Here is an 11,641-nt window from a genome sequence, read left to right as displayed (position 1 = left end):
ATTTTTTTTTTAATAAAATCTTTTGTAGAAACAATATTTTAAACACACTTATTAATTTTCTGAGTGTCTAATGTCAGTAGTTTGTGTTTATGTCTATATAAGTTATTGAGCTGTAGCTACATCTCTCTACTGGGAATCTGTCTTTATTAGAAGGGCGTTGATGGCACTTGTACTCATCTGCTCCCCTGTCCTTATTGCTCCCACATTTTATTTTATTCCACATTTATTCTATATCATACATTATGATATATGGAAAAAATATTATTATGTAATTGGAAGCAAGTTTGAAATGTTTATAGTATTACTATTAGTCCAGGGTATGATGTTCGAATTAAATAAAAAATTAAGTAGTCCAAACCAAAATCAACTATTCAGTGGTATATACTCTATAGCCAGAGCTTAATTAACATCAGCTTAGTGGATATCATCATTGATCTATAATATGCAGCAGGCCTTAATGAGGGGAGCCTTTGTCAGAAGTCCAACTAATAGTTACACCTGCTGTTACATTGTGGGACCTCTAGTGGGTGGAGCAGAACCCTATAAATAGTATTGATGTGGTTCTTTTGTCAAAGGCCCTTTTGATTCATCAATGTTAATGCTTTATTATAAATTCGAGTTATTTCTGTTACACTGTTATATTTGCCACCAAGTTTCTCAAAAGTATAATGTTACATAGTTAAATGCCTTCAATAAGCAGAGTTCAGTTTGACAAAACTGTCTTTTTCTTCTTTGGTAACAATGGTAGATAATACATACCATTCTCTCTTTTAAATATATTGTTATCACAAGTTGTCACACAAAAAATAGTAAAATAAATTAACAATAGAATCATTTATGAAAATAGAAAGTACTTTAATTAACATTTGTTTTATGACATTAGTCCCCTCAAAATTCTTATTTGGATGTATTTAATTTGTTTAATGTCTAACTAAATCACATATTTTATGTATATATGTGCATGCTGATAATTTTGCTTCATGAAAAATGTATTGGGTAAAAACACATTTGCAAAGTAATACCTATTTCTAAATATAGGTATCTTTATAATTTATCAAACATTTTTTTCCAGAATAGATTTCTAAGTCTACACAAGTTTGGAATGATAAAAAAGTTGTTACAAAAAAAGTTAATAAAGTAAAAACATTTTATTATCAAAGTTGGAACACCTTATATAGAATTATTCAAAGTTTAGTTAAAACCCCTTAACCATATAAACTATTTGAAAAAAAGCTTAACATAATAAAAATACGGGTTTTAATAATAAGTCTTTGATAAGAGTCAACAAAATATGTTTGTAATGAAACTGTACACCAGATTTAATAATACTGATGGGCTCAGCACTGCAATAAAGTTAAAACAATTTTGTAATCTTTCTACATAAATTAGCAGTACACTTGATACCATTTTAAGTTTTGTTGTTTTAAATTATCAGGGAAAAACTTAAAGAAAATTCATTTCCTTAATTTTTGTAGCAATCCAGAAGGATCCATTAGACATGACTTTCATTGTTGCTGCTGTCTATTTCATCTGTTTTATTTTCTTCTGGAAAAAAATTATTTAAAAACAAAAATAAAATAATGATTTTTCTTAAATGTCTACTTGTTCTCATTGCACTAATTAGTGGTACATTTATGAGTTTTTGTGCAATTAAGACAGGAAGATGGTATAACCTTCATATATATTTAAAAACTACACAATCCAGAATTCAGCCACAAAAATTATTTTTCCAAAAAGACTTTGTGAACTTCAATATTAATTTGTTTATTGAAACATCTATCATGCAAAATTCCCATTTTAATTTTAATAGTATTTTATGAAAAAAAAAAAAGCAAATAATTACGGTAAGCAAATATGCTACAAATCATTATTATATGGAAGGTACTAAAACAAATAATCTACATGTTTTATTGAACTGTATGCTTATATATATATATATATATATATATAAACATCAGTGGCGTAGCGAGGTGCGGCACTTAATGGTGTCACCCCCCCAGAGGCATAGAGACCCTTCCCAGGGACAAACTTTCAAATTTTCGATTTGCACCCCCCCCCCCTCAAGTTTTCGATTTGCACCCCCCCTCAAACTTTCGATTTGCACCCCCCCCCTCAAGTTTTCGATTTGCACCCCCCCCCTCAAACTTTCGATTTGCACCCCACCCCTCGAGTTTTTCTCTATATATTTTGCTATTTTTTGCCGTGGTGTCACCCCCCTAAATGGTGTCACCCGGTGCGGTCCGCACCCCCCGCCCCCCCCCCCCCCCTCGCTACGCCCCTGATAAACATTCAGGTTTAGCTATGGGGGTCATTGGTGTAATTGTTTTCAAGCATTGGGGGTAGATAACTTCTAAAATGGATTATTTAGCTAAGTCTAGGACAAAATGTAAATTATTATGTAACCTTCATTTCTAATGTAAAAATTGTACAACTTTTTAGCTTTGAGTTTTTAATGGTTTATTGTAAGTAATGGGAGTGTGTGTGTTTGGGGGGGGTGTCAAACTTTCAATTACATTTGTCCATTAACTAACAGAAGTAGAGTGTAGTGTAAATGAAATATGTTAATATCATTATGTTCTACATAGACAAGTCATTTAATCTTGGCCCTAACCTTGTCATGAGCCACCATTGTATGTATACATATTACATAAACTCATACTGATATAAATATTAACGTATGCATTTGCATGTCTATGTATAATACAACATATTTTAAAGGAGAAAATGCGTTCAAGCCTTTTTCTAAACTACTAATTATAAATTATTTAAAAATTTAAAGTTATAAGTAAGCAGTAAAGAGCTGTAGAACCTGTTTTTGTTAGGTTATGTAAAAAATTAAACCTACTGATTATATAAAATAAGGAAGTAATTCTAAAACATAAATCTAATCTATCTTCTATTATACTATGAAAATGTATATCGGCAGGATGTAGCTCTAGTATATATATATAAAAAATGAAAAATTTTCTAATATTGGCAGTAAATAAAAAATCAACTCACAATTTAAATATTTTCTAATCATTTTTACCTCATTTTTTATTTTTTCCTTTAGGATATAAAATACAAATCAAAACATACATATCATGCTATTAAAATAAATTCAAATTTCTACTCCTTATAATATTTACATTAGCATACAATTGTTAACAAAAAATTTTTAGATTTTTTTGTCTTTATGTGTACATCATGTGAAGAAGTAAAAATAATTATTATAATAACAGAGATTAGGTTTAAGTTTCAATTAGATCAAACTGAATATTTCCTTACCTTTTGAATCTTTATTTTTTTTGTCTTTACCTGTAAGTAAAGATGAGTTATGTCGTATTGATTCTTTTCTATTTCCTGATTTTTTTTTACATTTTAATTTGCAATACCACTATGATATGATATTGCATTCATATGAAAAGGAAATCAAGGTTTCTGTTTATCCTGATTTTAATGATAAAATTTTTTTACCTTTGGGACTAGGACTTCTAGCTGGAGATCTTTTGCCTTCTTTGTCAGAATCTTTCTTCTCATTATCTGAATCTCTGTGTTCATTATGTGAACTCCTACCATTATCTGCATGCTCATCTTCTTCACCTTCTTTGTTATTTTTTACAATTTTAGCATTGACCTAAAAACAAAGTGATGAAAAAAACATTTGGGAAATATTTACAATTGAAGTTTCAAAGCTGCAAACAGATTGTTTCAATAAACATTGATGAAGTAAAGACTATTTTTTCCATTTAATTTTCTACTAAAATTTACCTCTTCTAAAGCTTTTTTGATAGCTTTATCATTTTGATTTTCTGCTAGTTCAAGAGCCAAAGTAAATGAGTCTGATGCTGCTTCATAGTTCTCACATTTCACTGAAATATTCAAAATGAAATATTTTTTATTTGTCTGATTTATAATTTTTTATGAAAATTTGACCTCATGTTTATATATGTTGGCCCAGAGCATCTGGCTTCAAAACCAACATGCTTAGGCCATACCTTGTTTACGTTTCTGCAGAATATGTCTGGTGAAAATTTTATTAATGACAACTACTAATACTCAATACATTTTTAACAAAACCATCATAATTAAAACAAAATGTTAAACATGAATTTTTTAAAATTTGCAAAACACACATAAAATATGTAGTGAAATATAAAGCCATCTTATGCCCTGATTTGGACTAATGCTTAAGAATTCTTAAAGTCTAGTTTGACTTTATAATTTAAAGATTTTTATAATCTAATTTGGATTTATATTTAAAAGTTCTTATAATCTAGTTTGGGCTATTCTTTAAGCTTAGTTATGATCTAATTATGACTATGATATATTTTGGTATTGTAGTACAGACAAGTATATAGAGATTCTACCTTCGGACTGTGCAACTAGCACTCGTGCATGAAGCTGCCATCCTGCATCATCAGCATCTTTTGCAGCATCTATAGATTTTTCTCCATAATCCTTGGCCTCATTGTACTCCCCTAGCTCTAAATGACAGCGACCAATCTCATGATATAACCATGTTCTTTCCAATGAAGATTTGCTTTTTGGTACTTTTTGTTTCCATCTAATAAGATAAAAATAAAACCAATGTGTTTTTAAAGTTGCATTAAATAATTATGGTTTCAATATGAACACAAAGATTTATTTAATTAAATTGGTTACTTAAATATGACCTTACATCTCAATAGCTTCTGCAAATTCTCCCATTTTGGCATTTGTTCTACCCAAATTGTCAAGAGCTCTAGATTCAGCCTCTTCCAGCTGACTGTCAATCAAAAATATATTAAAGTTTGATTTCTATTTTCATAACAACTTTAAACTATTTATTCAATTATTTATTTATCTTAAACAAGGGAGTTAGAAGGTAGCATTAGGATTATAATACTATGGTAATGTTATTAACATACAATTTTATACAATAAATTAAATTACATTAAATTCAATGACTAATAGAAAATTTTATAATTTATAAAATACAATACTAATCAAACAACTATTCCTCAACTTAAAAATATGAAAGAAAACAACAAGAAAAATTGAAATATTTACTTGTCTTTTGCAATGTTTAGGTCTTTGTTGTGATAATCGAGGGCTTGTGAATATTTCCCCATTTCTAAATATGCATTTCCCATTGAGCTGTACAAGTTTGCAATAACATCTGGTTTATTCTTAAGAGAACCTTCTGGCATAGCTTCAACCCTCTTCAGTGTGTGTTTACATTTATCTAAACTATCTTGGTATCTACCTTCAGATTGAGCTGGAAAAATGTATTTTGAAATTAGATTAAATTTTCACTCTCATAAGCAATGCAAATCGATAAAATTTAACAATAATGCTGTTTTCTAAAAGTATTGTCAAATATGGATTAAAAGGTTTAAAATAAAATTTTGTTTGCTTAAGACATAAAAACTGATTATTTTTTTAAGGTGCTTAAAGAATTATTTTAAAAATCTCTAGTAAAGTTACTATGTTTTCTTCTTTTAAAAGAATGTTTTAATGTCTAACTGTTATTTATTTATGTTCTGGCAAATTGGTTTTTAATTTTAAAATTATATAATTTTTGCCTGCATAAAAAGATACTAACACATTCACTATTTTCATTTCTTGAGAAATAACTAAAAGCATTAGAAGCAGAAAACTACCAACCTTCATCTATTTCCTCTAGCTTCTGAAGGACATACTTCATTGGATCAGTACCCCTTGGACCAGCAGATCCTTTAGCGGACCGTGACTGCTTTTCCCGTTTTCTAGCATACATTGGTTTCTGTTGTCTCCAAAAATCTGATCTACTATTTAAGTATTCTAATCCATCACAAGCCCTGCCTTTGATGTAATCGTCTGTTTGGTTTCCATTGTTTGATAAACCTAACAATAAAATTAAAACCTGAAATTATTTAGTCCATTACATTTTATAAAATTAAGTTTCAGCAGAATAAAATATAATATTCATTTTTGTTTTACCACATGTAGAATGGCCAGAAAAAAAATCAAATAATAAAAAAAAAACCATTCATTTCACAATGGAGTCATTATGTGGAGTTGTTTCTCAATTCAAAAGTTAGACTGTAATTATTGTCCATAAACAAATTGAAATTTTAATATAAGTCAATAAGTTTAGCAATTTTTTTTTATCAAGGACTGACATTTATTAACACAACTAATTTTTAAAACCAAGAAACTACTCACAATCAAAAAGTTTTTCTAAGTATTCTTTATCTTTATACAGTTCTCCTAACAATTCTTTTGTTGTTTTTGAATTGGTGCCTTCTTGGGGTCGTTGACGTTCTTTCTTTTCCTCTTTCTTAGCTGGCTGATTGACTTTAGTGTAGCCCTTTTGTTGTTTCTTTTGCTATGGAAAAATACAAATATGCAGGCCTATTCCAATTCATTAAATTAATGTTAAAAAAAATTCAACCTGAAATAAAACTTTTTATGTCATAATAAAAATAACATATAATGTAAAAATCTTTATTATTGCATTTAAGCATGTGGTTATAATGCCATATAACATTTAACATATTTTAAAATGCTGTTTTAACACTACAGATGTTTTAATAATAAATGAATTAGAAATAAAATTATTTTATAAAATTTAGTAGGAAATAATGAAACATTTGAAAATTACAATTTTTAAATTTATAAAGCCAGGCTGTAAAAAAATTATTAACTGTAATAATGTTTCAGTTACATGAAAAGAGTACTCACTTCAATTAAAATTATTTACTTTGAAATGATAATTATGAGTATAAAATAAACGAAATTTATTTTTTTATTTTGAAAATAAGAATCCTATAATTAATACAGATCTATATAGGTCTACCGATCGTTGCTTATATATTAGGTTTTTTATTTAGATGAAACCTTTGCAATACGAATGTCCAATAGTTCTACACATTTTAATCTATAAAATATTTTTATAACTAAGTATAAGCAACTATAGGGATCACTCAATTCTTCTCAATAAATATCAAACTTAATGAAAAACATGTCATTTATTAATGTCACAAGGGAAAAAACTATCTGGTGGGTAACTCAAGATGATTTGGATGCTAGGTCACAACTGCTCTAACAAAACAACACCATCATATAGATCCTGCCAAAAGAGCCAGTGACAAAACAGTCACTGTCAATATGGCACCTGACAAAACGGCTCCCATCATATTGGCTCCCAACATAAGTCTCCAGGTGAAATTGAATTGCCCCATTCAGTAAGACCCCTGGGGTAGTGTAGGTAAACCTGTGCCCTGACAAATATGATCCAAGAAATATAGCGCAGGCATTGTTTACATTTAAATAACTCAGTTTTAGAAAACAAGATTATGCGTCTAAAAATATTGGGTTGATAGCGCATTATAAGTATGAGGATTAAAAATATCTGTCTAACAGGGGGGATGGGTAAATATCCTTTGTACACATGGAAAAGAACTTTCATTCTAAAGAACTATAGAGCTGCTAAAGAAATATTGTTGCTAAAGTAACTATATTGTCTACAAGTTGACCTATTTACTTGCTAAAAATGAACTAATGCACATTTATGTTGGACCTGTGCATTTGGAATTAATGTTAAAAAACCAGCTCCTATATGTTTGTTAGTAACACACACAATGGTACAGAGGTGGAAACTTTCTTGATGATTTGCAAATAAGAGGTTACAAGGAAAATTAAATGCAAACATTATTTTTAAATTGAAGTAATAAACTGATAAAAAAAATATTATGTCTTCAAACAATACATTTCAAACTGCACAAAAAAAAACACCAAAAAAAAACCCAGCAATATATTTTTGGCTAAAAGTTGGAATTAAGTAATTTGGTAGTTTGATAATACTCAGGTTTCATTTCATGCTTTTTAAAAAAAAAAGATTTGAATTCAAATTTATCTAACATTTTTTTAATCAAAGTAGATCATAATTACAATTAGAAATTTAGTTGTGGAAAAATAGTTTGAAGTGTTCTTTTCGTATACCAGACCCTGCCTGTAATATTAGTAAGCAAAATAGGGGGCAGGAAGGAGGATGAAAGTAATCAATCCACACTCTACAATATCCTCAGCCGCAACACAAAGAAGCTGACATTCCTGTCACAGCAGAACACGTTTATTAACTGGTTAAGTCTAAGACAGATGAGGGTACAGAATTTCTTTTTTTTGCAAACAATTATCTACATTACCTTATTTTTTTGATTCTGAAAACAGCATTTGTTTTGTAAAAAAAACATCTGAGAAACTTCTACTCTAAAGAATCAAATGTGTGTTTACACTACATGACTACATGCATTTCTATGTTATACATTTTGAAAACATATATTTTCAATTAAACAGAAAAAAACCCCAATATTCTGAAAAAGATATTTAAAAAAAAACACATCTAAATTAACCATTTATGATAAAAGTATCAACTAGTAAATACGTTTAATGAAACCAAATAAAAAAATAAAATTTAATAAACAACAATTAAAATTACTTTTAAAGTACATAAAGACAAAGCAGACATTAAGCACTTATGAGAAAACATTGCTTTTTTACAGTGTATTAAAATTCTCATAAAAAATGCTGTTATATTTACAAGGAATGATATTAGTTTAAATGAGTAGAAAAGACTACAAACCAGAATGATTGAAAATTAGGTTATTCATAAATTATATGCATCTTATAAAAACTGTATATTGTATGTTGTATATATAGAATCCAATGATTAATAAAACTTCATCAATAATTCAATACAGTTTTTTAAATGCCATTACAATATTCAATAGAAGATTAATTATAACACTTACTTCATTTTGTTTGTAAAAGTATGAAAGATCCCCGGTAGCTTCCAAGTGTACTGCATTAGGAGCTATTGTAAAAGGATAAAAATGTGTTTTGTTTTTTGTTTATTCAGATTTTTCATGGTAAGCATAATTATAAGCTAATGGTCATCTCTCTCTACTGCTAATGAATGCCACATAATAGTTTTTAAATGCATGTAAATTTTCCCTTATGTTCAAGGAATCTTTGGCTGAAGGCAATTGTTATACTTACTTCCTATGCTGTTGTCTATTGCTTCTTCACATTTTTGAATGCCTAATCTAAATTCTTGAAGTTCTGGTCTTAACTTGTTTCCTCTGTGATAAAACACTAATGCACTTTCAAAGTCTCCTTTTTGATACAACGCTTCAGCTTTCATATTCAAAGCCTGGTGACAACAATTTATATTTCATAACTTCCTTTGTTAAGAATACCTAATACATGTTGGTATTACTAGCTAGTAACAAAATTAAGTACTGCATTATCTCATAGCATAGGTAAAAGTAAAGTTCCCTTTTCAAACCTAATGGTCTATTGGGCAAGTGAAGTAGAGTTCACTTGTTTCTGTGACCTCGGCATATGAAGAGATAGTGTGGTCAGCACTATGCCCAGCCGCCTTTACTTTCCCTAATGTGAGTTAGGTACCCATCAGAGTTGGGTCGACTCAGGGACGGTCTACTGACTTGAACCCGGATTCGAACTCAAGACTTACGCTTGGCCACTCCGTACCTTACTATATATATATATTACCTATATTTTGTCATACATCAGAGTTGACAACACATTTGACCAGGCTAACAGTACATAAGGCAGATCTTGACAAGAATGGTTGGGGAGTATGTGATTTGACATTGTTTGTGATAGTATAACATGGGAAAGAAGAATGTGGCCTAGTAGTTGGTCTAGTAGTTATCATTAAGATAGAGCAGGGTTAACTATTATTTAAATAATAAGCATAGCATAAAACAAACTCAGTAACTTTCTAAAAAAAAAAACAACCAACTCTTATATCTCTTTTGCCATCTTCATCTTGTTCTAATGCTGCTTCAGCATCAGCTAAAGCTTTTTCTGCATTGCCCAGCATAAGATAGCACTTTGATCTAACAACTAAACATGTTTTATCCCCAGCTTTCATCTCCAGGGCCTGGAATAAAATGAACCATAAAATATTAGCTAATGATATATAATCTAAGCCTAAACAAAATTCAGTTTAAGTTTTAAATTTTTTATTTTTATGATGATCAGAAACTTGATAATGATAATTTGTAAGTTTATAATACTGTTTTCATGTAGCTGACAGGGGGAAAGAAAGGATGACTTTGTGTATGGTGTCATTTTTTATGAGATGGTCAGTGTGGATTAAAATATGCTTCAATCATGTGAAATCATGTAGATCTCTTCTAGGTCTGTTTAGACCTAGTAGTGTAATATAAAAAATAGGAATATAATTATAATGTTTTAATTAATAATTAATATAATTAGGCCTGTAGTCTGTTATTCTAGTTTTTATAACTATTATTTATTTATTTTATTAGGCCTATTAAATTACTATTAAAAACTATTAGTAGTGTAGTATTAGTATTAGGGGTAATCTATCATTTTAGGTACGTAAAATCGCCCGCGGCTAGTAATGTACGAAAAAGTTACCTCATTGTTAAGGCTTTAATAGATGTATATTGTGATATATTTGTGTCAAATATTATAGATAAATGAATGATAAACCTAAATCAATGGCTAAATATATCAATATAGGCAAGAAATTAACTTTAAACAGCGGTGTTTGCGAGCAGGATTTGCTATATAAAAAGCTGCCACCTGTAAGTTAGAGTGGCTTCCCCTGAATCTCACGCTATAAGTTTATAAAAAAAACCTCAACAAGATGGCTGCTATAGTAAATGAGCAATGTTGCATCTGTTGGAAACATCCCTAGTTTTCATTTATTACTGAAAGTTTTAATTCAATTGTTTAAAAACACATAAACAGGTACTTAAATGAAACAGGGAAACATTTTTGTATTTTTCAGACATAAATCCTCCTCAAAACGTGAAATAATTATTAAAATTTAAGGAGTCACCTGTTTTTTTTTACATTACTAGTCGCGGGCGATTTTACGTACCTAAAACGATAGATTACCGTATTATTACTGTAATAGGGCCTCACTAATTTACTAATTGAATTAATATTATTTTTTTTATTCCTCATATAGAAATGTGCAATGAAAATTGGCATGAAATATTTTAGGCTGAACATAAACATAATATTTATTTACTTTAATTACCTTAGTAAAGCTCTCAATGGCTTTTTCATACTGTTTAACGTGCACAAAGTGCTCACCCTCATCGCGAAGTGTTTCAAAAGTTCCAACTACTCCTTGATCGTCAGTGCCAGCATCACTATCGTTATCTTTCCCCCGTCCACGCTTAGCAGGCGCATTAGCTGCTTTGCTCATTTTTATAATAAACTTCTAAAACGTTTCAATAAATAATGTGTTTAATAGTTATTTTTCAAGTGGAAGCAGGGCACCTGCCAGAATAATACCAATATTTATGCTATGCTGTCGTCATGGTAGCAGGAAACCATTCATGAAAATTAGTTTCGCAGCTTTGCTAATTGACAACAAATGTATTATTTAGTAGTAGTGAAAAAAAATGTAAATAACTAAGTTAATTTTCTTTGATTTACTTTCTTCACCTTTTAATTCTGTATAGGTGTCATACATGTATGACATCCTCAAGGCTGGAGGTGGGGGGGGGGGGTCGAAAATTTGACTTTTGTGGACGCGAGTAAATAGTGTAAACAGGGAGGGGGGGGGGGGTCGAGTCCAAGTAGACGTCCACACGTTGAATTAAACATCGAGGTGCTTACATTATAA

General features: G+C 29.7%; 1 protein-coding gene across 4 annotated transcripts; it reads right to left on the bottom strand.

The window, feature by feature from the left end:
• Nucleotides 1-831: 831 nt before the first annotated feature.
• On the bottom strand, nt 832-11,314 carry LOC131955949 (outer dynein arm-docking complex subunit 4-like). 4 transcript variants are annotated; one of them, XM_059320272.1, is made up of 15 exons: nt 11,048-11,314; nt 9,773-9,913; nt 9,004-9,157; nt 8,757-8,818; nt 8,151-8,165; nt 6,169-6,331; nt 5,629-5,847; nt 5,032-5,239; nt 4,661-4,747; nt 4,350-4,546; nt 3,751-3,851; nt 3,457-3,616; nt 3,268-3,297; nt 3,001-3,046; nt 832-1,545 (listed from the first exon to the last, which is right to left on the bottom strand). In XM_059320272.1, the coding sequence occupies exons 1-14, from the start codon at nt 11,216-11,218 to the stop codon at nt 3,030-3,032; spliced, it is 1,725 nt and encodes a 574-aa protein (XP_059176255.1). In that variant the 5' UTR covers nt 11,219-11,314; the 3' UTR covers nt 832-1,545; nt 3,001-3,029. The 4 variants fall into 4 exon arrangements, with proteins under 4 accessions (XP_059176255.1, XP_059176257.1, XP_059176253.1 ...); XM_059320274.1 differs by having other exon boundaries at nt 3,029-3,046; XM_059320270.1 differs by lacking the exon at nt 3,001-3,046.
• Nucleotides 11,315-11,641: the final 327 nt, after the last annotated feature.

The sequence above is a fragment of the Physella acuta genome, unplaced genomic scaffold (assembly GCF_028476545.2).
Source record: "Physella acuta isolate Inbredline_101_S28 unplaced genomic scaffold, ASM2847654v3 ptg001118l, whole genome shotgun sequence".
Classification (NCBI taxonomy): domain Eukaryota; kingdom Metazoa; phylum Mollusca; class Gastropoda; family Physidae; genus Physella; species Physella acuta.
The sequence above is the reverse complement of the archived record's forward strand: the minus strand, read 5'-3'. Positions and strand labels throughout refer to the sequence as shown.

Coding starts and splice junctions, on each gene's coding strand:
- LOC131955949 (XM_059320270.1), bottom strand. CDS start 11,218: ATGAGCAAAGCAGCTAATGCGCCTGCTAAGCGTGGACGGGGGAAAGAT. Junction 9,158..9,772: donor ATGGCAAAAGAGATATAAGA/GTTGGTTGTTTT, acceptor TGTTGTCACCAG/GCTTTGAATATGAAAGCTGA. Junction 4,547..4,660: donor TTTGCAGAAGCTATTGAGAT/GTAAGGTCATAT, acceptor TTATCTTATTAG/ATGGAAACAAAAAGTACCAA.